At 43.4% G+C, this 26712-nt stretch overlaps 1 protein-coding gene across 16 annotated transcripts in view; it reads right to left on the reverse strand.

Moving 5' to 3' along the window:
* ANKS1B (ankyrin repeat and sterile alpha motif domain containing 1B) overlaps positions 6923–26712 on the reverse strand; it is a 1150317-nt gene continuing 1130527 nt past the window's right edge. For 8 of the 16 annotated variants that reach the window (XM_018048142.1, XM_005680487.3, XM_018048139.1 and 5 more), the window contains 2 exons: positions 12184–12351; positions 6929–8771 (listed from right to left, as the gene is read on the reverse strand). In XM_018048142.1, the coding sequence (XP_017903631.1) occupies positions 8661–8771; positions 12184–12351 (279 nt within the window). In that variant the 3' untranslated portion in view covers positions 6929–8660. Of the gene's footprint in view, positions 8788–12183; positions 12352–26712 lie in introns of all 16 variants that reach the window. The other 8 variants (XM_005680491.3, XM_018048145.1, XM_018048143.1 and 5 more) reach the window with 5 other exon arrangements.

Below are 26712 nucleotides of genomic sequence, written 5' to 3' on the forward strand. Positions count from 1 at the left end.
GCAAAAGGCAAAGGAAAGATAGACCCATTTGAATGCAGAGTTCCAAAGATAGCAAGGAGAGATAAGACAGCCTTCCTCAGTGATCAATGCAAAGAAATAGAGGAAAATAATAGAATAGGAAAGACTAGAGATCTCTTCAAGAAAATTAGACATACCAAGGGAACATTGCATGCAAAGATGGGCACAATAAAGGACAGAAACAGTATATACCTAACAGAAGCAGAAGATATTAAGAAGAGGTGGCAAGAATACACAGAAGAATTACACAAAAAAGATCTTCATGACCCAGATAATCACAATGGTGTGATCACTCACCTAGAGCCAGACATCCTGGAATGTGAAGTCAAGTGGGCCTTAGGAAGCATCACTACAAACAAACAAAGGTAGTGGAGGTGATGGAATTCGAGTTGAGCAATTTCAAGATGATGCTGTGAAAGTGCTGCACTCATGCCAGCAAATTTGGAAAACTCAGCAGTGGTCACAGGACTGGAAAAGGTCAGTTTTCATTCCAATCCCAAAGAAAGGCAATGCCAAAGAATGTTTAAACTACTGCACAATTGCATTCATCTCACATGCTGGCAAAGTAATGTTCAACATCCTCCAAGCCAGGCTTTAACAGTATGTGAACCATGAACTTCCATATGTTCAAGCTGGATTTAGAAAAGGCAGAGGAACCAGAGATCAAATTGCCAACATCCACTGGATCATGGAAAAAATGAGAGAGTTCCAGAAAAACATCTGCTTTATTGACTATGCCAAAACCTTTGACTGTGTGGATCACAACAAACTGGAAAATTCTTCAAGAGATGGGAATACCAGACCACCTGACCTGCCTCCTGAGAGATCTGTATGCAGGTCAAGAAGCAACAGTTGGAACCGGACATGGAACAACAGACTGGTTCTAAATCAGGAAAGGGGTACGTCAAGGCTGTATATTGTCACCCTGCTTATTTAGCTTCTATGCAGAGTACATCATGAGAAACACTGGGCTGGAAGCAGCACAAGCTGGAATCAAGATTGCTGGGACAAATATCAATAACCTCAGATATGCAGATGACACCACCCTTACGGAGAAAGGGAAGAACTAAAGAGCCTCTTGATGAAAGTGAAAGAGGAGAGTGAAAAAGTTGGCTTAAAACTCAGCATTCAGAAAACAGAGATCATGGCATCTGGTCCCATCACTTCATGCCAAATAGACGAGGAAACAATGGAAACGGTGAGAGACTTCATTTTGGGGGGCTCCAAAATCACATCAGATGGTGACTGCAGCCATGAAAGTAAAAGATGCTTGCTCCTTGGAAGAAAAGTTATGACCAACCTAGATAGCATATTAAAATGCAGAAACATTACTTTGCCAACAAAGGTCCATCTTGTCAAAGCTTTGGTTTTTCCAGTGGTTATATATGGATGTGAGAGTTGGACTATAAAGAAAGCTGAGCACTGAAGAATTGATGCTTTTGAACTGTGATGTTGGAGAATACTCTTGAGAGTCGCTTGAACTTCAAGGAGATCCAACCAGTCCATTGTCAATGAGGTCAGTCCTGAGTGTTCATTGGAAGGACTGATCCTGAAGCTGAAACTCCAATACTTTGGCCACCTGATGCAAAGAATTGACTCATTTGAAAAGACCCTGATGGTGGGAATGATTGAAGGTGCAGGAAGAGAAGAGGATGACAGAGGATGTGATGTTTGGATGGCATCACTGACTCAATGGACATAAGTTTGAATAAGCTCAGGGAGTTGGTGATGGACAGGGAAGCCTGGCGTGCTGCAATTCATGGGGTCGTGAAGAGTTGTACATGACTGAGCGACTGAGCTGAACTGAACTTGCTGTGTGAAAGCTTTTGAGCTGAACTAGGTCCCATATGTTTATTTTATTTTTTAAATTTCCATTACTCTGGGAGACAGATTGAAAAAGATAACTGCTGCAATTTATGTCAGTGTTCAGCCTATGTTTTTTCCTCTAAGAATTTTGTACTGTCCAGTTTCACATTTAGGTTTTTAATCCATTTTGTTTTTGTGTAAGGTGTTAGAAAATGTTATAATTTCATTTTTTAACATGTGGCTGTCCAGTTTTCCCAGCGCCATTTATTGAAGAGATTATCTTTCCTCTATTGTATAGTCTTTTTTGTCATAAGTTAATTGACCATAGGTTCATGGGTTTATTTCTGGTCTTTCTAGCCTGCTCCATTGATCTGTCTATTTTTGTGTCAATATCATACTGTTTTGGGGACTATGGCTTTGTGGTATAGTCAGAAGCCAGGGAGCGTGATTCCTCCAGCTCCTTTTTTCTTTTTCAAGATGCTTTGGATATTTGGGGTCTTTTGTGTCTCCATACAAATCTTAAGATTTATTTTGTTCTATTTCCGTAAAAATGCCATTGGTAACTTGAAGCGGCTTGCATTGATTCTGTAGATTGCCTTAGGGTAGTATAGTCATTTTGACTATATTGCTTCTTCCAGTCCAGGAACATGGTTTATCTCTTTGCCTGTTTGTGTGACCTTTGACTTCTTTAATCAGCTTATTTTTTTGTTGTTTAATTGAAGTATAGCTGATTTACAATGTGTTAATTTCTTCTGTACAGCAAAGTGATTTAGTTATACATTCCTTCAGTAATCCATTGGTTGTTTAATATATTGTTTAGCCTCCCCATATTGTGGTTTTTCCAGTTTGTTTCTTATAGTTGATTTCTAGCCTCATGGCACTGTGGTTGGAAAAGATGCTTGGTATAATTTCAATTTTCTTAAATTTATTCAGGCTTATTTTGTGGGCTAGCATGTGGTCTATCCTGGAGAATGTTCCATGTGCATTTGAAAAGAATGTGTATTCTGCTTTTGAATGGAATGCTCTATAAATACTGATTAAGTCCACTTGGTCTAATGTATTTTTAAGGCCAGTGTTTCCTTATTCATTTTCTATGTGGATGATCTTGTCCATTGATGTAAGTAGGGTGTTAAAGTCCTCTAGTATTATTATATTACTGTTGATTTTTCTTTTTATGTTTGTTAATTCATGTTTGCTAAATCACTTCAGTTGTGTCTCTTTGAGACTCTATGGACTGTAGCCTGCCAGGCTCCTCTGTCCATGGAATCCTCTGGAGTGGGTTGCCATTTCCTTCTCCAGGGGATCTTCCTGACCCAGGGATCCAACCTTCATCTCTTATGTCTCCTGCATTGGCAGGCAGGTTCTTTACCACTAGTGCCACCTGGATTAACCTTATAAATTGAGGTGCAGGATGCACATGTATTTGTCATTGTTATGTCTTCTTGGATTGATCCCTTCATCATTATGCAGTGTTCTTCTTTGTCTCTTGTAACAGTCTTTATTTAAAGTCCATTTATCTGATACAAGTATTGCTACTCCAGCTTTAAGAAAATTTTTTTTCCATGAGTGGAATGCCTTTTTCCATCCCCTCACTTTCAGTCTGTGTGTGTCTCTAAACCTGAAGTGAGCCTTTTCTAGGCAACATATATACAGCTTTTACTTTTTTTATACATTCAGTCAGTGTATGTCCTTTGGCTGGCACATTTAGTCTGTTTACATTTAAAATAATTATCAGTATGTATGTTCTTGTTGCCATTTTGTTAATTGTTTTGTATTTGTTTTTATGGGTCTTTTTCCTCCTTCTTTTGTTCTCTGGTAATTTGACTATCTTTAGTGTTATGTTTGAATTCCTTTTTATCTTTTATAGATTTTTGGTTTGTGATTTCCATGAGGCTTTTGTGTAGCATCTATAAATAAACATGATTCTTGTAAGTTGCTGATCTCTTAATTTCAACTGTGTTTTAAACACCCTGTGTTTGTACACTCCTTCCCTCATGCTTACTGTTTTTGATGTCATATTTTACATCTAGTTGTTTTGTGTACCCTTAACTGCTTATTGCGGATACAGACGATTTTACTACTTCTGTCGCTTAACCTCCCTACTAGTTTTGTGTGTGGGTGATTATCTACCGTTACTGTATATTTGCCTTTACCAGTGAGATTTTCCTTCTGTAATTTTCTTGTTTCTAGTGATGGCTTTTTCATTTGGAGTCCTTCCTTCAACATTTATCATAAAGTTGGTTTTGTGGTGGTAAATTATTTTAGCTTTTGTCTCTAAAGCTTTTGATTTCTCCATCAAATCTAAATGTGAGCGTGATGGGGTAGAGTGTTCTTGGCCCTAGGCTTTTCCTTTTCATCACTTTAAATACCCGGCGCCACTCCCTCTGGCCTGCAGAGTTCCTGCCAAAAAGTTGGCTTATACCCTTCTGGGAGTTTCCTTGTATGTTATTTGTTGCTTTCCTCTTGCTGCTTTTAATATTCTTTCTTTTTGTCCTGAAGACTCCAAGGCTGCTACCCACCACTGGCAGATGAAGCCAGGTCCTGGGTTAGTCCCAGATTACTGGCAGGCAGAGCCGGTTCCTAGAGTCTCACTGCAGGGCCCAGGGATCCCGGAGCTTGTTTCAGATCATTGGTCATTGGTGGTGATGGTGGTGGAGTGATGGTGTTTCCTGACAACAGTAGGGTATGAGGTCCTGAAGACTGTGTCTGTTAGTCTGCTAGAGGACTGGGCAGGGCCCATCTGCTCCCATGGTAGGGTCTGGACTGATGGGGGTGGGAAGCTGTGCTCCAGCCAGTTGTTGGCCTGAGGCATCTCTGCACTGGCACCTACAGGCTGTTGGGTGAGGCCGGGTCTTAGTGCTAATGAGCCAAGATGTCAGCTGCCAGCACAGTGTTGATCTGTTTGAATGTTCCCCAACATGTCTGCCTCCAGTGTCTGTGTCCTCAGGGTGAGCTGCAGCTAGGTGTCCCCTGCACCTCCACCCTGCCTCTCCAGGATACTCACCAACAGGTGGGTCTGGCCCAGGCTCCTGTGAGATTACTGCTCTTGCCCTGGGTCCTGGTGCATGTGAGATTTTGTGTGTGCCATTTAAAAGTGAAGTCTCTATTTCTACTAGTCCTGTGGGGCTCCTGCAGTTAAGCCTTGTTGGCCTTCAGTTTCAAATGCTCTGGGGGCTTGTCATCCTGGTGCCAGACCTCTGGGCAGTGGAGCCTGACATGTGGCTCAAGACTCACTCCTGTGGGAGAATCTCTGCAATATAATCAATCTCCAGTTTGTGGGTCATCCACCCAGTGGGTAAAGGGATTTGATTATAATGCGAGTCTGCCCCTGTTACCTGTCTAGTTGTTCCTTCTTTATGTCTTTAGCTATAGAAGATCTTTCCTGGTAGTTGCTAGTCTTTTTTATCAATGGTTGTTCTGCTCATAGTTGTGATTCTGGTGTGCTCATGAGTGGAGGTGAGCTCAGGTCTTTCTATACTGCCATCTTGGCCACTCTCCCTGAGGTCAATATATTTTAACCCAGGCTCCCTTTCTGAGGCCCGTAGCACCTGTCTGGCAGCCCCTTCTACAGGCCACCTCTGTCCCCACTTTCCCTCAGGCTGTAGCAGCACAACGGATACTGTTCCCTATATGCAGCCAACACCTCTGTAAGTATTATTAATCTCCTAAAATTCTCCCAATTGGAGGGTGCCATCTTCTTCATGTTGGGACCATAACTGATATAAATAAGCATCTTAATCCTGAGATAATAAGAGGATTGGGCTTCCCTGATGGCTCAGCTGGAAAGAATCTACTTGCAATGCAGAAGATCTGGGTTTGATTCCTGGGTCGGGAGGATCCTCTGGAGAAGGGACAGGCTACCCACTCCAGTATTCTTGGGCTTCCCCTGTGCCTTAGCTGGTAAAGAATCCACCTGCAATGTGGGGATCTGGGTTCGATCCCTGGGTTGGAAGAGTCCCTGGAGAAGGGAACAGCTACCCTCTCCAGAATTCTGGCCTGGAGAATTCCATAGACTGTATAGTCCATGCGGTTGCAAAGAGTCAGACAAGACTTAGTGACTTTCACTTTCAATAAGAGGATTTCTGACCTTGTTAGAAAAGGGGCCAAATTAGCTCATGTAAAGCATTACTGTCTAAAATTCCAGCCCAAAGTTCCCATCAGGAAATCTGCCCTTCTACCTCTGTGAATGTTGCCTCATCTCAGGATGGTTTTAGCCTTTTGGGGTTCAAAGCCATAGGCCTCTGCATATCAGGCTAGGAATGCCCCAAGTTTGGTTCGACATGTGTTTTGGAGAGTAACACACTTGGATCCAGCAGTGGGGAGATCTGAAACTTATAGGATATGGAATGTGAATCATTGATTTTTCCCGTGTCTCTCTAACATGGCCCTTTTATCTTTTGACCCAGAGCTGGTACATGTGTTTTAGGAAAAATGTTGTTATGGAAAGTCTGTGTCCCCTCAGTCTATATGCTGATGTACTAATGCTCCACAGTGAGTATCTAGAGATGGGCTTTTGGGAGATTAGGGTAAGGTGGGACCTTGGGGGTGGGGCCCTCATGGTGGGATTAGTGCCTTTATAAGAAGAGGTGCTCCCCCACCCTCTGCAGGCACACATAGAGGAGAGGTCCTGTGCACACACAGCAAGAGAGCAGCCATCAACAAGCCAACCCAAGAGAAAAAGCCCTTAGAATGAAACCTACCTTGCTGGCACCTCGATCTTGGACTTCCCACACCTCCAGAACTGTAAGAAATTTGTTTAAGCCACCCAATATTTTGTTATGGCAGCCTAAGACAAACGTGTAGGCCTGTAGACAAACATAAAAATGATCTAGTTCGGTGGTCCTTCCTCTTTAGCAGTTCTTTGTTACAGCACACTTTACTATTTAAACAAAGACAATGGTGGCTTTATGGCCGAATTCAAACTGTAAAGGCCACTGCATCTTTCTCAGACTGGCTGAACTTGGAAGCGAACCAGTTTCAACAGATTGGCCAAGTAAAAAAATTCATTTAACTATGGATGCTGAGAAGGCTAAGCCTTTGGTTCTTTCCTAGAAGTGGAACTGGGAAGGTGCTCACAGAATGATGCCAAGCACCAGCAGCTGTATAGTTTCCATTTTATTTTATGTGCTTTTTTTTAATAGGATATAAATAATGACAAAAATTACAAAATTTATAACTGGAAGCCCAAGCATATTTACACATATGTTTCCATTTCAGCAAAGCTACTGTTTACTTTGCTCCTATACAGTTTCCTTTTGGTACCATATTTTAGTGTTATTTTACTCTCAATTTACTACATACATATCAACAGTGAATAGGCAAAATATATACAAGGAACTGTTCAGTTCAAGTAATTTAATATTGTATTAAAATTCTTTAACACTGAACTAAAGCCATATACATTTGTCAGTTTGAAATAAAATTCTTTTCTTTCTTCAAAACTCACCAACTGATGATATAACTGATAATCTCAGATTTAAAATAATATTGGTTAATTAAAAAAAAACATTAAGACAATCCCACAATTTATCAATATCGCTATAATGAACTTCAAAATGATTCACAATGTGATTGGTTAGAACAATATACATTAAAATGTTATTTTTTTCTATAATGATATTGGTACTGTTTATATAATTTGATTCTACATAAATATACATTATGGTATCATACAAATACTCCACAGAGACATTAAAAAATTAAAATACCTTAAAGAAATGTAAGTAAATTTTATTTACTCAAAGAGTAAGCAAACAGTTATTTAGTTTGTTTCAAGAAAGTTTTATTACTTTGGAATCTCTCTTTTTTTATTTGTTTTTTTTTTTTTTTCTAGAAAAAAAGTTTTTTGCAATAGAATGTTATTAACACCTTTCTCAAACAAGGTTTCCATGACAGAAATCTTGACAGCAGGAGCCCTAGATTTTTTAACATGTTCTTTAAAACTGTGAAGATTAAAAAAAAAAAAAACATCTTTGCCGGCTTATGGCTGCGTCAGCATTTTCGGTAAGACGCCAGTCTGCTGCCTGAATCTCCTGCTCTTGGGAGTGGCCTGGGTACTCTGCCACACTGAGCAGCCCTCTAGGTGGTAGCAGTAGAAATGTAGTTATTTGAAATGAAACCAGAAACATCCCTCACGACTAACCTAGTTTTCTTATCAATGCATTAGTGAAACATTCTTTTTAATAAAAATATTTAATACAAGACACATTTTTCTGTGCATAATAAATTCCTCTGTTTTAAATCATTAGGTTTTTGAATCAATCCACAGATGTAAAGGTTTTCTTTATCTGACATGGTTGATTACATATAAAATCCACAAATATAGAAACTGGGAAACAGAATTCCCTGGCAATCAGGGGAGTAACTTCTGTCCTCTTGCATGAAACAATACTTAGTGAGATCATGACTTTAGAGATGCTTTCTGGGGGTAGTTCTGTTCTACCTTGAAAACGGCTGACAGTGGAAAATAAACCCAAGATTTTTACACTTTTAGGCAGTATAAGCGATCCCCTGTGTTTTTTCAAGGTGTTATCCCCAAATAACAGCAAAGCGAGGTTGGGGCAGAGTCATGAGAAATACCTCGGGTGGTGGCCAGGAGTGGGGGTTGGGAGCATCAGCCACAAACCTCTGCTCTTTCCCTCAGGGGTTACAGCTGGAAAGTCTTGGTTGCACTTTCTGTCACCGGTGCAGAAAGAACGTCCCCAGGAGTGGCCAGTGGCCTCTCGCCCATGACAAGGCCACACAAACAGAGCAGTCTTCCTCCCGCGCTGGGTGGAAAGCCTGCTCCAGGACTGCTCGGCGTGCAAGGCACCACGAGGACGGGAAGGAGGTGAGTATCAGAAAATTGTGGTCTCATACTTGGTATTTATCCCCCGCTTGGCCTCTTGTCCTGGCTCCACGATCCATGGCAGGTTGGCCAGAGTCTTTTGCTCAGATGGGTCGATCTGCTTTAGAACAGAAAGGCTAATGCCTGTTATACGGTACCTGCTCGGGAGTGCACGCATGCATCCTAACACTGCCTAGAAATCAGCATTGCACCCTGGCAAGACTTCAGAATGCTGGTGGGTGAGCCATTTGTTGGTTCCTCTGATCACGTTTACTGCATAGGAACCGTGTTCAAGGCACGGGGTGGGGGGGCGGGTTGGGGAGGGGGACGATGAGTGAGGCATGGCCCTTGCTCTTGAAGGCACACAGGTGGGGAGCAGATATAGGAACACTTTACTGAGAAGTGAGATTTGAAAGGGAAGAGGTCACTCTCTGGGTACCTAGGAAGGCCACTGACCCTGTGTTGGGAGGCAGGGGAACTTCCTGGAGGAGGTGAACCAGGCTATGTCCTACCCAGCTCTCAAACCTCCATTGATTGCCTTCAGAGTCAGAATAAGCCCAACGTCCTTGACGTGACCTCTAGGGGCCCTGCCTGCCTTTCTGCGCTCCAGCCACACCAACCTCCCTCTTGCTCCCTGCCTGCCAAGCCCATGCCCTCTGTGCCCATCAGCTCTGTCTGAATACACTCCAGACACCTGTGTGCTTCCCGCCCTAATGTCAGAGTGTGGCACAAATGTCACCTCCTCACCAGTTTACTGCATGTAAACTAGCACCTCAGCTTTTCTGCTCTCTTCTTTATAATCCTTATGCCATGCACATCATGTTTATTTGTTCATCTGCCAGTAAAATGTACGCTCACAAAGGTGGACTTCGTTCCGTTTACTACGGTTTCCCTCTACTTTGACAAGCTCCAGCAACCCAGTAACCAACAGGCACCCAATCCATTCCTGTCAACTAGACATTATTTAAAAATTAAGGTATACGTCTAAATGGAGAGCTGGAAAGTTAAACTTCCTGGTGAAGATCGGGGTGTGGAGCAGCACGGGCAGAGTCCCTGAGTGGAGGGGAGTGAGGGTTTGCAGTTAGGGTGCTGCGGGGAAGCTGGGAGGAGACAGCTGAGGGTGAGGAGGTGAGCAGAGCCAGGTCAGGCTGAGCCTCGACCTTGAACCAAACTGAGCTATAAAACGTCAACACCATTTCAGTGCCTGTGTTTACAAGGTCACGCAGGCCCTGCCTGGGTAAAGCTTGAGTTCTAAGCTCTCATGGTGACGGGGCGGCGGGGGGCAGGGTGTGGGGTGGGGGGAGAGGATCAGGGAGGGGGCAGTTCTGCACCAGATTTCCCCATCTGTCTTTGGTGTTTCCACATCTGCCCCTGGCTGCTCTGCTCAGGAAAGCTACAAGGGAGCTGGCCAGAAGGCTATGGGGTTTGTGCTTTTCAGCTGCTTGTGATTTGTCTGTACCTCCACAAGGCTGTGGGGGGAACTTCACATGTCTAATCACAGGATATTTCTCAACAATAAACTACCAGGGCCGAGGACAATGGAACACAGACACCTGCTGAGGGGGATGGGGTCTGGGGGCAGTTAGAGAGCAGCAGCAGTATTCAGTGTATGTCCCATCTTTTCCAGTGAAGGCTCCTAAATGAATAGTCTATGAGCCCTTATGGTGCACATCCCTTCATACTTGCCTGGAAGAAGTCTACAGGGACCAAAGAAAAGTCAGATGGAGGTAGGAACAGATTTATCCAGCCCACACGGGAATGTATATAACAGACTAGAGCTAGTCCCCCAAATATTCTGAAAATTCCTGGATGTTTAACCTGCTTTTCCTGTGGGGTAAGACAGACAACAAATAGGAGATGCCTCTTTGTGTAGCTGGGGCCTGGATGACCAGCTGGAGTCAGCCGTGCAGAAATGAGGGGGAGACGAAGCCAGGTGGAGGGAACACAGGTAGGTGGAAGCTTTGTCTATTCCAGGAATAGGGAGGCTGAGTGCCTGGGAAGGGTCTGGTGGGAAGTCAAGGCTGTGGTACCAAGATGTGGCTGCCCTGTGGAGGAAGGAGTTTCAGGAGATGTACTGGAGTAGTTTTGGAGATGTGGTGGTGATGGCTAGGATGGGAAGAGTGACAGAAGAAATGGAGAGGCGTGGATGGAGCTGAGAGATGTTTTAGGGGCTAAATAGATGGAATCTGCTTGTGCGCTGGACACAGGGGTGAGAGGAAAACAGGAATCAAGGCTGCCTTCTAGATTGATGGCCTGAGCAACTTGGTGACTGGTTAGCCTGTTTACTAAGCTGGCAGAGGTGGAGAGAGAGAAACAGCTTTGCGGAGAGATCAAGAATTCTGTTCTAGGCGTAGTAAGTTAGGCTGTCTGCCAAGTATCAAAGGAGAAATTGAACCTGTAGGTCTGGGGCTCTGGGAGTGCATCAGGGTTGGGAGCCAGTAGGGCTGGGAGGTGCTGAGGTGGGAGGACGTGCAGCTCCTGGCAATGGTCAGCAGTGAGGGACAAGCATGGGTGTGAATGGTGAGGTGGAAGAAAAGATCTGAGATGTGAGCTGTCAAGGAGCAGAGGGACCAGAGCTGGAAGGATCATCCCCATGGATGTTGAAGTTGCCAACAGTGGACACAGGAGCAGAGGCCAAAGAGAAGTCATGAACAAGAAGCCTCATGTGGTCTCCAAGCATGGTGCTTCTGCAAATATTAAAAACCCTACAATTCCCCATGACCTGGGGTCAGTGGGGAGGAGGAGGAGAGTCACAGATGGAAGGATATATGGGTGTGAGAGCGAGGCCTCTGGGATGGCACTGCTGCCCGGAGTCCCAGAGTTCCAAGGATGCCATACGGCAGCAGAAACCAGACGTGAGGCTGGCTGGGAACATTCCAGCTTCTGGGTACTGCTACTACCAGAGGAGGCCGCTTTGAAGTCAGGAAAGTCTGTTAGGACAGGATGTGTGCAGAGCGTGTGGGAGGGAAGGGGAGGAAATTCCTGGAGGAAGGCAGATGCGAGGAGGAGGGGCGGTACCTTCTGAACAGTCCCGCTCTGCAGGAAGCCTCAGCTGCTGCCGGGAGAACACAGGGCCTGGTGCCTAGGCCTCTCCCACCCCAACTCCGTGCACAGCTTGAGCCCCCAGCTTCTACTTGCTGGGTACCAGGGACACCCTCGCTGTGAGCCTCTACCAACCTCTCTGCTGCCCAGTGGCCTGGAAGAGGCCTGCACCCTGGAGGGATGGCAGCTGCGGCCTCAGGGATCTTGGTCCTCAGGTAGCCTTGATCTAGAGGAGAGACTGACCTGGGACAGCAGCACCCAGCCCCCTCCTAGCCTGCTGCAGGGCACAGGGTAAGCGGGACTTTCTCGGGAGCCTCCAGGGTCAGTAGACGGTCCCCAAGACTGCAGGAATTGGGCTGAGAGGATGACAGTCACAAGCTAGGATGAGGCTGAGGGGAGGACAGGAAGGGCAGGCCCTGGGTTCTCACCAGCACCCACACCACCATAGATCCTTCCCTTCAGTTCTCAGAACATCTGTCTTGTCTACTTACCACCGACTTGCGAATGCTGACGCGAGGCTTGGGGATGGGCTTGGAGGGCTTGTTTTCAAAGCTTTCTGGAAGCGTGGAGGAATGCCCCCCTTTCCTGGCTTGCAGCGCGAGCTGATAGGCGACTTCAAATGCCTGTCCGAGCGTTAGGATGATCTCATAGGCTAAATTCTGCAAGAGAAATGAGAAGGAGTTTACAACAGCATCCTGCAGGTCAGAACAGAGTCACTGAGCACGCAAAGAGAGGACACTGAGGGGGTGAACCGGCGAGGACCTTGAGCTGCTCCACCTGACGTGGCAGCGAGTCAGGGGAAATCTGACAAACTGCACACTCTGGGTCCAAGTTAGGGTCTACAGGAGGCATCAGTCACTGCTGCAATGCACATGCGTATAGCTACCCTAAGGAGCCCGCCCTGGGTGACTGTTTTGCTCCCAGGCCTTGGAAGAGAAGGGGTTACACCAGTCCCTCAGCCTATGAGGTTGAGCCCACACACTCCCCAGGAGGTGCTCCTGAGAAGTTTGGGTCTTTTTACCTCCAACATCTGTGATTCAGTGAACATCTCTGAAATACAATCACAGTCTAATTTAGGCAGAGGGGAGAGGCATTAGTCATGCTGGTGTGGTGTCTCGCAGTCACAGCAGCAAGCATGCAAACAGAGCCAATTATCCATCTATTTCTTGAGGCGTCTGCCCTCCCTGTGGGTCCACTCCATATTTTATCACCAAATCAGTGTGAGAAAGGAGATTCTGCCCGAATGCCATGCCACGCAGTGCCTGGGAGAAGTTCTTTTCTTCAGACCTTCAGTCATTCCCCTTAGGATGACGTCTTGCTTCTCTTCTCCAGGTTCTTCATTTCTGCCTTCTCTTTCAAGCACTGTCCCACCCCATCATCTCTCACTGAGAAAACGAGATGTTGACCCTGAGGTCAATAGCACATCAATGAGCCAGATGTCTATGGGTTACAGTGAGTTTTCTTAAAACCACTGCCCCAGCTGAGTGCCGGCAAGGTCTTTCTCAAGTTTCCACACTGATGAACATCCCTAGATGTCTGTGTGTGGTTTCTCAAAACCAGAAAAACTTTGCTGGTTTTGAATCCAGGACACAGAAAAGCTCAATTCCCATGACTCTGAGGGGTCTGGTGGGGACTGTTTCATCTTGATGAAGGAGGAGGGAGATGCAGGATGGCCATCAAAGACCCTGTGGAAGAACCCGTGGGTTTCTACCCTGACCAGAGTTTAGATCCATGCCGGACTGTTGGGGGATCTAAATGCTTCTGAGCATGAGAACCAGTCTTACAGAGGACATGTCTTCTCTTTAGAGACACAGGTGAAGAAGCGACACCCCACAAGACAGATGTGTGCTTACTGGAGACGCTGAGCCTCACACAGCCAGCCAAGCTATTTCTTCAATGAACATGGGCCAGTATTTGCCTCCTAGGATGAGTCAGACCAGGAAATTAGCAATGTACCAACAAATGCTAGCAGAGGAGGGCTGAGCCCTCACGTCGCCACCAGTGTGGTGCCCTGGAAAGGGGCCCCGGGCTTAGGCTGCCCCACGAAGTCCGGGCTCTTGTCTCATTCCAGGTGCTGTGGAGGTGGATGGTGGCTGTCCATCTGTCAGTAGCAGGCACTGGTGCTCTAGGCGGGCAGCTGGACTGAGGGAAAGATGGCAGACTCAGCGATTCTGTAACATGCAGCTTTTTGATGCTGGGACAAAGGTACTTAACGAGTGTGAATTCCTTTATCATTAACCTAAAAACAAGTTCCCGAAAGTGAGATTTACTTACAGCTCCAGTGTCTTCAAATGAAGGCCATTTGAGCAGGTGAGATTTTCACAAGACTATTATCAGAAGGCTAAAGGTTTTTGAAAGGTTCTATTTAGAAGCTCTACCCTTTCATTTTAAAGAAGTTCCCAGTGGAAGGAAACCACTGAGATAAGACACAGAGACCCAACTAGCCCATGAAGTTCCCTGCCAGGTGGCCTCTCCTCATTTGGCTTGCATTCTCCATGACATCTTGGCGTTTCATCTTATTTAGAATGCTCGTTTTGAGAGTTGTTCTTTTATGATCTGTCAAGAGCTGGACACTGTTACCTCGCCTACGCTTTCTGTCATCTCGGTGTTTGAGGCTTCGATCCTGGATGCCAGCGACAGCCTGCAAAGAGCAGCTTATGCGGCTTTGCATGCAGAGACTGGGGCCCTAGAGGGACTCAGCAGATGAGACCTGCGGACACACATCTGAATGGGGAGGAGGGTTCATGTCTCCTGCCTCTTCTTAATACCATCCCCACTATTTAAGATGGGAGGAGAGTGACTGTGAGAGCAGGAGATGCAGGACCAAAAGTGATACCACAGTCGGACCAGAGAGGCTTAGGTGACATGCCTTTCCTTCCTCCTCTGAGCCAGGCCTGCTGACGCCAGAGATGCTGCTTAAAAAACCCGAAACCCCAATTAGTCTCTGGTTACAACATATCATCATCTTCACAACTGGGGAGGCCAGTGCCTGGCACACTGCAGGCATGCAGGGGATGCTTGTTTGCTGAATGAATGAATATCTAAAGGTCAAGCTGGAGTAACAACACAACTAATTATTACTACAGGTAGCATTGCTACTGTTAAGTGAGGACTTTGTAGACATTAGGCACTGAACCAACCAATAAAGTTTACCACAATCATCTGCAGTGGAATATCATTTTCCTCATTTTGTAGATGAGGCAACTGAGGCTCAGAAAGGTTAATCTGACATCACAAGCTAGAAAGTTACAAAGCAGTGGTATGAACCGATATTTGTGACCTAAAAGTATGTTCTTTCAAACTAATTTGAAAAGATTTATGCACCCCAATGTTCACAGCAGCACTATTTACAATAGACAAGGCATGGAAGCAACCTAAAGTCCATCAACAGATGAATGGATAAAGATGTGGTATGTAAGGGAATATTAATCATGAAAAATGAAATAATTCCATTTTAACATGCATAGACCTAGAGGTTAGCATACTATGTGTAGTAAGAGGTAAGTATGATATCACATATGTGGAATCTTAAAAAATGATACAAATCAACTTATTTATAAAACAGACTCCCAGACATAGAAAACTTATGGTTACCAAAGGGGAAGGTCAGGGGACAACTTGGGAGTTTGGGACTAACACATACACACTACTATATATAAAATAGAAAAACAAAGGCCTACTGTGTAGCACAGGGAACTACTCAGTATCTTATAATAACCTATAATGGAAAAGAATCTGAAAAAAGAATATATATAAAAGCAGATGCCTAGGCTGGTAACTCTGACTCAAACTGAATCTCTTAACTTTGTATCAATTCTGCCAATCCACTGTATTTTATATAAACACGTGGAATATTGTGAGTCAGCTATGCTTCAAAAAAGGTATGTTCCCACCCTCCCCGTGTGTGGTAGCTTGTCTGCCCATCAGCCATCACTCTTCCGCTTCCCTCATGCCACCGTGTTCCCACTGAGAGGCCTAGTCTATTCTTTCACCTCCTTGAATCTGGATTAGCTATCCTGACTTCCCTAACTAGCAGAATGTGCAGAAGTGACATGCTGGGACTTATGAGAACAGATTGTGAGAGTCTTGCAGCTTCTACCCGGACCTCATGGAACACTCACTCTGAGGGAAACCAGCCACATAGAAAAACGTCTCATCTTGAGATTACCACACTCTATCTCCAAGCTGGCCAGGGGAAGAGGTTGTTTGTAGAGAAACAGCAGTTGCAGCCATCCCAGGCCAGGCTCCAGATAAATGAAGCGAAGGAGTGACACCAGACATTCAAGCGCCAAGAGATGGCTACACCCAGGATCCCAGACAGAGGCCCCAGTGGGGGCCCCAGATATCATGGAGCAGAAGTGCTCTGCTCTGCCCAGATACCTGACTCTCATTTTATCATGATAAAATGGATGTTGTTTTATAGCACTGAGTTTTGGGTTTTGCTAAATAAACAGCAGTAGATAACTGGAATACCATGCAATGCAAAGGAAGGCTGGCTAGACCTCATTCAGGTGGCAGGAAGAGGAACCATCAACCTGCAAGCGGGGATGAACAGTACAGTCATGATTAGCAAGCCAAATCCAACAAAACAAAATTCATGTACCATAACCAGGTTGGATTCACTGCAGGGTCGGTCACTTGGAAAGTTCAACATACACAAAGTAATCAATGTGATACGCCACATCAACAAAAGATAAAAACCCCACGGTCATCTCAACAGATACAGAAAGAGCATTTGATAAAATTCAACAGCATCCATTTATGATAAAAACTTTTATGGAAGTGGGTATAGAGGGAACATACCTCAACATCATAAAAACTATGACAAACCCATGATCAACATAATAATAGTGAAAAGCTGAAAGCCTTCCTGCTAAGATCTGGAACGGGTATTCTTGGGTATTTCAAGAATACCCACTCTCACCTCTTCTATTCAAGATAGTAAGTCCTAGCCAGAGCAATTGGAAAAGAAATAAAAGGTATCCAAATCGATAGGGAAAAGGCAAAATTGCCTTTAAATGCAGATGCATAGTATATATGCATACTATACATGGAAAACCCAAGATTCCACTCAAAACTACTAGAACTGATAAATTCAGCAAGGTAGCAGGATGTTAAGAGTAACATACAGAAATGGATTACATTTCTTTGCATTTCTTTACACTAACAATGAGGTATCAGAAAAGGAATATAAACTATCTCAACATTACATCAAAAAATATTTAGTAATAAACCTCACCAAGAAGGCGAAAGACTTATATGCTGAGAACTACAAAATGTTAATAAAGGAAATCAAAGACTATTCAAAGACATGGAAAGATATCCCATGCTCTTGGACTGGAAGATTTAATATTGTTAAAATGGCCATACTATCCAAAGCAATATACAGATTTAAAGTGATCCTTATCAAATTACCTGTGACATTTTTCACAAAACTAGAATAATCCTCAAATTTATATGGAACCATAAAAGACTCAAGATTGCCAAAGCAGGAAACCTAATTCTCCCAGTCTTCAGGCGATACTACAAAGGTATAGTAATCAGAAGTGTGGTATTGGCACAAAAACAGACATATGGATTAATGGACAGAATAGTGTCCAGAAATAAACCCATATACTTATAGTCAGTTAATCTACAGCAAAAGAATCAAGAATATACAATGGGGAAAAGACAATATCTTCAGCAAGCAGTGTTGGGAAAGTTGGACAGCAGCATGCAAATCACTGAAGTTAGAACACACTCTCACATCATACACAAAAATAAACTCAAAATGGCTTAAAGAAGTAAAATACAGGACACGACACCATAAAACTCCTCGAAGAGAACACGGGCAAGACATTCTCTAACATAAGTTGTATCAATGTTTTCTTGGTCAGCCTCTCAAGACAACAGAAATAAAAGCAAAGATAAACAAACGGGACCTAATCAAACTTCTAAGCTTTTCAGAGCAAAGGAAACCATAAACGAAACAATGGACAACCTACAGACCAGGAGAAAATATTTGCAAAATGACGCCACCCATACGACTTGACTGCCAGAATATAAAAACCTCTTATACAACTCAATAATGAAAAAAAAAAGAAGCCCCATCAAAAAGTAGGCAGAACACCTAAAAAGACATGGTCCTCAAAGACAACGCACAGATGGCCAACAGGCACATGAAAGAAGCTTAACACTGCTAATTGTTAAAAGAAATGCAAATCAAAACTACAGTGAGGTACCACCTCGCACAAATCAGAATGGCTATCATTAAAAAGTCTACAAATAAACGCTAGAGAAGGTGTGGAGAAAAGAGAACCCTCCTATGGCAGTTGGTGGCAATGTGAATTGGAATAGCCACTACGGAAAACAGTATGGAAGTTACTGAGAAAACTACAAATAGAACTGTATGACCCAGCAATACCACTCTTGTGCATCAGTCAGTTCAGTTCAGTTGCTCAGTCCTGCCCGACTCTCTGCGACCCCATGAATCACAGCACGCCAGACCTCCCTGTCCATCACCAACTCCCAGAGTTCACTCAGACTCACGTCCATCAAGTCAGTGATGCCATCCAACCATCTCATCCTCTGTCGTCCCCTTCTCCTCCTGCCCTCAATCCCTCCCAGCATCAGAGTCTTTTCCAATGAGTCTATCCAGACAAATATGTGTGTGTGTGTGTGTGTGTGAAGTTGCTCAGTTGTGTCCGACTCTTTGTGACCCCATGGACTGTAGCCTGCCAGGCTCCTCCCTCCATGGGATTCTCCAGGCAAGAGTACTGGAGTGGGTTGCCATTTCAAAGATACATGCACCCCTGTGTTCATAATAGCACTGTTCACAATAGCCAAGACATGAAAATAACCTGAATGTCCACTGACAGATGAATATACTGTACATACAAGAAGATACTATACATATATACAATGGAATACTACTCGGCCATAAAAAGAATGAAATAATGCCATTCGCAGCAATATGAATGGACCTAGAGGTTATCATACTAAGTGAAGGAAGCCAGAAAGAAAAATATTTATATGTGGAATCTAAAATATGACACAAATGGATATATCTATGAAACAGAAACAGACTCACAGAGAAAACAGACTTGTAGCTGCCAAGAAGGAGGAGGACAGGGGAGGGAAGGATGGGGAGTTTGGGGTTATCAGATGCACACTATTATAGAAAGAATGGATAAACAAGGCCCTATTGTATAGCACGGACTTCCCTGGTAGCTCAGCTGGTCAAGAATCTGCCTGCAATGCAGGAGACCCTGGCTCAATTCCTGGGTCAGGAAGATCCCCTGGAGAAGGGATAGGCTACCCACTTCAGTATTCGTGGGCTTCCCTTGTAGCTCAGCTGGTAAAGAATCTGCCTGCAGTGTAGGAGACCTGGGTTTAATCCCTGGGTTGGGAAGAACCCCTGGAGGAAGGCATGGCAACCCACTCCAGTATCCTTGCTTGGAGAATCCCCATGGACAGAGGAGCCTGGAGGGCTGCAGTCCATGGGGTCACAAAGAGTCAGACAGGACTGAGCGACTAAGCATGCACTGTATAGCACAGGAAAATATATTCAGTATCTTGCGATAAACCATAATGCAAAAGAATATGAAAAAGAATATAAACTGAATCACTTTGTTGTATAGCAGAAATTAATGCAACACTGTAAATCAATCATACTTCAGTAAAATTAAAAAAATAACAGTACACAGTCCCAGGAGGTCGGAGCCTCTACCCCCAGCCCTGACCTTGGGAAAGCTAGCTGATGCTGTGATCTGTTGGGTCACAGTAAGCACCTGGGTGTCCCTTCACATGCTGGCCCAAACCACAGAGCTGACAACCACACTTTCATCTCTGGTTGCTACTTCACTTGGGCATAAATCCAAACTCATTTAGTTTTATGTTCACTACCTCCCATCCCTCAAATGCTATAACCGGCTTGTCTCTGACCCTAGCTCCTAGCTTACTGGAAAATACCTGCCTTGGCCTTTCCAGCCGACTCTCTTTTTGAGGTCACACTTATTACAGCAATTGACTTTGAGTACTGTCTACCGTACACTGACTGCAAAGAAAGAAGGAAGCCTGTGTCACTGCATGTGTCTCAGGGCTGGCGTGGGGGAGGTGACTACTGGGAAGAGTATGCTCTGAGCCTGTTTTCTTCTTTCAAAATGGGGATAGTAACACATGATGTATGCACCTTACTGGATTACCTTGAGAATCATTCATAATAACATTTACCCTAATGATAATACCAGCTAACGTTTATTATTCATTGTGTGCCATGTTGCACATGGACTGTCTCGTTTAATCCTAACAGCCACCCTGTGGAAGTTACATTAAACAGGTGTGGGGCCATTATCATCTCTGTTTTGCATGTCAGAGAATTAAGCTCAGGAAGGTTAAATAACTTGTTTATGAAGACAACACCTGGCTGAGCTGGGCTCTAAATCCAGTTTTCCCTAGAGGCTGTGCTCTTGACCACTGTACCTTAGAATTATACTTCAGATTGGCTCACATGGTAAAGAATCTGCCTGCAATGTGGGACACCTGGGTTTGGGAAGATCTCATGGAGAGGGAAATTGCAACCCACTCCAATATTCTTGCCTGGAGAATTCCATGGACAGAGGAGCCTGGTAGGTGACAGTCCATGGGGTCACAAAGAGTCAGACATAACTGAGCAACTAACACTTTCACTTCCTTTCTAAATAGAAGACTTCTGCATACCTAAATAGACATTAAAGAATACATACAGATGGTCATTGCTGCTGCTGCTGCTGCTAAGTTGCTTCAGTCGTGTCTGACTCTGTGCGACCCCATAGACAGCAGCCCACCAGGCTCCCCCATCCCTGGGATTCTCAAGGCAAGAACACTGGAGTGGGTTGCCACTTCCTTCTCCAATGCATGAAAGTGAAAAGTGAAAATGAAGTCGCTCAGTCGTGTCCGACTCCTAGCGACCCCATGGACTGCAGCCCACCAGGCTCCTCCGTCCATGGGATTTTCCAGGCAAGAGTACTTTAGGCACATGAAAAGATGCTCAACATTGCTAATTATTACAGAAATGCAAATTAAAACTACATACAATGAGGTACTACCTCACGCTGGTCAGAATGGCCATCATTCAAAGTCTACAAAGAATAAATGCAGCAGAGGGTATGGGGGAAGGGAACCTTCTGTACTGTTGGTGGGAATGTAAGTTGGTGGGTACTATGGAAAACAGTATGGTGATTCCTTAAACAACTAAAAATAGGGTTACCATATGATCCAGCAATCTCACTGCTGGGCACATATCTGGAGAAAACTGTAATCTGAAAAGATGACATGCACCCCAACGTTCATCGTAGCACTATTTACAATAGCCAAGTCATGGAAACAACCTAAATGTCCATCAACAGAGGAATGGATAAAGATGTAGCGTGCCCCTCTCTCTCTCTCTCTCTCTCTCTCTCTATATATATATATATAGATAGATAGATAGATAGATAGATATACAGATATAGATGGCTTTTCTGGTGGCTCAGACAGTAAAGAATCACCTGCAATGCAGGAGACCTGGGTTCTAAGATGTAGTGTGTGTGTATATATATACACACATATACGCACAATGGAATACTACACAGCCATAAAAAGAATGAAACAATTCCACTTGCAGCAATGTGATAGACTTACAGATTATCATACTATGAGAAATAAGTCAGAGAAACTCAAATACCATATGATATCACTTATATGTGGAGACTAAATGATGATACAAGTGAACTTATCTACAAACAGAGATAGACTCAGAGACCTAGAAGATAGATGTATGGTCACCAAAAGGGAAAAGTGGGGGAGGAATAAATTAGGGATTTGGGATGAACAGAGTCACACTGCTACATATAAAATAGACTAGCACCAAGGACCTGCTGTATAGCACAGGGAACTAGATTCAGTATCTTATAATAAACTATAATGAAAAAATATATGTATAACTGAATCGCTTTGTTGTACACCAGAAACTAACACAACATTATAAATTAACTATACTTCAATAAAAAAATAGAAGACCTCTTCAAACTGTTAAAAAAGAAAAAATCTTAACATTAAACACAGAAGCTCCTGGGTGATAGATGTATCTTGGCTGGGTGAGGGTCTCATGCTTGGAGGGTGTCTCCAGTCAGGCAGGTGTTCTCTAGGCAGAGGGTGTTCTCTACAATTTCACATGAACTGTTAACACAGGGATTCTCAGCTGGTGGCTCTGCCCCTTGCATGGTGAGGGATGATATAAGGGATGAAAGGCAACTCTTCCTCTCCAATGGAGTGTCTTTGGGGTGAAGGCAGGGAATCTCAATTCAATGGGGACACTGGCCTCAGGGGGCACATTACAATCTCCAAAGGCCTTCCCCTTCTCCACTCCCTAGGATTTTGCTATGTGGATTACATTAGAGGGCCACCATATTTTAAGGACAGATTTTAAGTATAATCCAAGGGTGCAAACTTATTATTCTATGGAAACTAGAGAGGTCTGCAGGCCAGCCTGTATTTACTGTGAGCTTCTTAAGGCAGTCAGGACTGGCAGTTGAACGTCAATCACCATGGATATTTACCAAGCTACTTCCTTATGTCGAGGGCTGAGTCCTTGGTGCCTGCCCTCTAACAGGTGTCCAGGAATTGCTCTCTGAATGATGTCAAAGAGACGGGGTTCAGGATATAGACAAAGAGGTGTCTCTCATTGACCCCCTGCATCTCATCTGGCACTCTCATCAATTTGGTGTTAGAATAGCTGCTGTGTAGACTATAAGTAGTCTGTCCCCTAGGAAAAATTCTGGCCACTCAGGTAAATAATTTATATTAATTGGCACATCGCTAGGATTTTTCTGTGTTGGAAACTCCTGGTTTGAAAATCTTTTGGGCTCACGGGTTCAATGGCATATTCGCAAGAATATTCATCACAGTGTGAAAAATATCCTTAATAGGGAACTGATTAAATATATTACATAGATTGACACAGGGGCTACTAGGCAGCCATTTAAGATGAAAACAGAGGCATTTAAAAGACTGAGTAAAAGACTCAGTAAAACTTATGTATACATACAAACATAGATGGTATCTGTGCATATAAAATGTATATATATTAAAATGTTATTAAATAGATTGCTGGGAGAAATATCAATAACCTCAGATATGCAGATGACATCACCCTTATGGCAGAAAGTAAAGAGGAACTAAAAAGCCTCTTGACGAAAGTGAAAGTGGAGAGTAAAAAGTTGGCTTAAAGCTCAACATTCAGAAAATGAAGATCATGACATCTGGTCCCATCACTTCATGGGAAATAGATGGGGAAACAGTGGAAACAGTGTCAGACTTTATTTTGGGGGGCTCCAAAATCACTGCAGATGGTGACTGCAGCCATGAAATTAAAAGACGCTTGCTCCTTGGAAGAAAAGTTATAACCAACCTAGCTAGCATATTGAAAAGCAGAGACATTACTTTGCCAACAAAGGTCCATCTAGTCAAGGCTATGGTTTTTCCAGTGGTCATGTATGGATGTGAGAGTTGGACTGTGAAGAAAGCTGAGCACCGAAGAATTGATGCTTTTGAACTGTGGTGTTGGAGAAGACTCTTGAGAGTCCCTCGGACTGCAAGAAGATCCAACCAGTCCATTCTGAAGGAGATCAGCCCTGGGATTTCTTTGGAAGGACTGATGCTGAAGCTGAAACTCTAGTACTTTGGCCACCTCATACGAAGAGTTGACTCATTGGAAAAGACCTGATACTAGGAGGGATTAGGGGCAGGAGGAGGAGGGAATGACCGAGGATGAGATGGCTGGATGGCATCACTGACTAGATGGACCTAAGTCTGAGTGAACTCCAGGTGTTAGTGATGGACAGGGAGGCCTTGGTGTGCTGTGATTCATGGGGTCGCAAAGAGTCGACTGAACTGAACTGAAATGGTTATCATTGAGTGTTGAGATCATTGAGTTGAGATCATTGAGTGTTGAGGACAGTTTTTTTTATACTTCTTTGTATGTTTTGGGAGAAGGCAATGGCACCCCACTCCAGTACTCTTGCCTGGAAAATCCCATGGATGGAGGAGCCTGGTGGGCTGCAGTCCATGGGGTCGCTAAGAGTCAGACACGACTGAGCGACTTCACTTTCATGCACTGGAGAAGGAAATGGCAACCCACTCCAGTGTTCTTGCCTTGAGAATCCCAGGGACTGGGGAGCCTGGTGGGCTGACGTCTGTGGGGTCGCACAGAATTGGACACGACTGAAGCCATGCAGCAGCAGCAGCAGCAGCAGCAGCAGCAGTATGAACTTCATTCAAATGAAAATGAATAATTTTACAATCATAAAATAATAAGCTTTTGCATTTGAGAATTAAAAATAAGAGAAAATCTAGCTCATATCTATCACCTGCCTATTTGTTCTTTGGCAGAGAGGGCTGGGAACTTCTCCAGGCAAAATCCAGACCCTGTTTTTTGGTGTTTCCATGACTCACCCCCATGAACCAGTGGCGCTGGCCATCCATTTGGTCAAAAGTCTCATTTAAGCTCTTCAGTTTTCTATTGGATGTCAATTCTAGCATCTGCTCAGCTGAATTTTAGAATACTCAGTTCTTTCTTTAACCTGAAACCCCAATACCTCGAGTCCAAGTCCAGAGCAAAAATTCTGTTCAATTTCTATCAAACCTAGCTGGGAAATGTTCTATGTGGACATTAACTTATGGACACATAATCAATCCAGTTTTGTAGCTGTGCTAGTTTTGATCCCTGCACCAAATCAGACCACCAGAGAACTTGAACCACATTCTACTTCCTCTCATATAGATGATAAAGCAGTAGTGACAACTATCACATGACTTTGCCAAGTACATCTCAGAGATGAGCTAAAGGCCTGATGCAGATTATCTAACCCTCACAATCACCGTGTAGAGGAGGACTTATCTCCATTTTATGTGTGAGACATTCAGGATTAGTGAGATTAACTTGGCCAAGTTCACACAGCTAGTAAGGGAAAGAGCCAGGATTCAAAGCCAGATCTGACTTTAGATAAGACTTTTGTGCCACTAGGCTGCCCTGCCTTATTGCTTTCATGAATCTGCTGGTGTTCTGCCTCCACTTGCACTGAGGGACCCTCTGAGGAACCATCTTATGTTTTGGAGATTTGGCATATGAATGTTCCTGAAGACACCATCACATAATATCCCTTCTTGGAGACCCAGGAAGAAAAGTTCTTCCACCATCACATCGAAAAGAATAAAATACCTAGGAAAAAACCTAAGGAGGTGTTTACCTGTACTCTGAAAACTACAGGATGCTGATAAAAGAAACGAAAGATGACAGAGATGGAAAGATACACCATGATCTCGAATTGGAATAATCAATATTGTTAAAATGACCATACCTCCCCCAATGCAACCTATAGATTCAATGTAATACTTACCAAATTTACAATGGCATTTTTCACAGAAGTGGGAAAATTTAAATTTGTATGGAAACACAAAACACCCCAAACAGCCAAAACAATTGTGAGAAAGAAGAACAGCGCTAGAGGAATCAGACTCCCTGACTTCAGACTATATGACAAAATTACACTAATCAAAACAGTGTGGTATTGGTACAAAAACAGATTAACGCATCAGAATAGAGTCCAGAAATAAATCCAGACACTTATGGTCAATTAATCTACAACAAAAGAGCATATAAAATGGAGAAAGGACAGTCTTTTTTAATAAGTGGTGCTGGGAAAACTGGGCAGCTACATATAAAAAAATGAAATTAAACATTCTCTAATACTATATACAAAAATGAACTCAAAATGGATTACAGACCTAAATGTAAGACTAGTATACTCTAAACTCCTAGATTCCATAAAATTCTAGAGGAAAATATAGGCAAAATACTTTTTGACATGAATTACAGCAACATATATTTTTTGGATTCATCTCCTAGAGTAATGGAAACAAAAGCAAAAATAAACTGAACCCAATTAAACTTAAAAGCCTTTGCATAGCAAATGAAACCATAAACAAGACTAAAAGACAACCTACAGAATGGGAGAAAATATTTGCAAACGATGCAACCAACAAGGCATTAATTTCCAAAATACACACGAAGAACCCAATCAAAAAATGGGCAGAAGACTTAACCAGACATTTCTCCAAAGATGATATACACATGGTAAACAGGCACATTAAAAGATGCTCAACATCGCTAACAGAGAAATGCAAATCTAAACTACAATGATGTACCACCGCACACTGGTCAGAATGGCTATCATCAAAAAGCCCACAAATAACAAATGCCAAAGAGGATGTGGAGAAAAAGGAGCCCTTCCACACTGTTAGTGGGAATGTAAATTGGTGCTGCTGCTGTGAAGAACAATACGGAGTTTCCTAAAAAAAAAAAAAAACAACCCTAAAAATAGAGGTACCATATGATCCAGCAATCCCATTCTTGGGCATGTATCCAGAAAAGACAGGAACTCTTAATTTGCAGATACATGCACTGCAATGTTCAAAGGAGTGCTATTACAGTAGCCAAGACATGGAAGCAACCTAATGTCCACTGATGAATGAAGATGTGGCACTCGTATACACACACCCTCACAGGACTATTAGCCATAAAATAATGAATGAAATAATTCATTTTTGAATGAATAATGCCATTTCAGCAAGATGGATGGACTTGGAGATGATCATAATAAGTGAAGTCAGACAAAGACAACTATCATATGATATCACTTATATGTGAACTCTAACAAAATGATCCGAAGAACTTGTTTATAAAACAGAAATAGACTCACAGACATAGAAAACAAATATATGGTTGCCAAAGGGGGACTGGAGGGGGTAAATCAGTAATTTGGGATTAACAGATACACACTACTATATATAAAATAAATAACAAGGACTTCTACTATATAGCACAGGGAACTATATTGAATATCTTGTAATAATTTATAATGTAAAAGAATCTGAAGAAGGATATATGTTCAAGGTCTCCAGAAAGAAGCCACATTTCTCCTTTAGCTGTATCTTGCTTCTGTGTCTAATTTTTTTTAAGACCC

This window comes from Capra hircus, chromosome 5 (genome assembly GCF_001704415.2).
Source record: "Capra hircus breed San Clemente chromosome 5, ASM170441v1, whole genome shotgun sequence".
NCBI classification, from domain to species: domain Eukaryota; kingdom Metazoa; phylum Chordata; class Mammalia; order Artiodactyla; family Bovidae; genus Capra; species Capra hircus.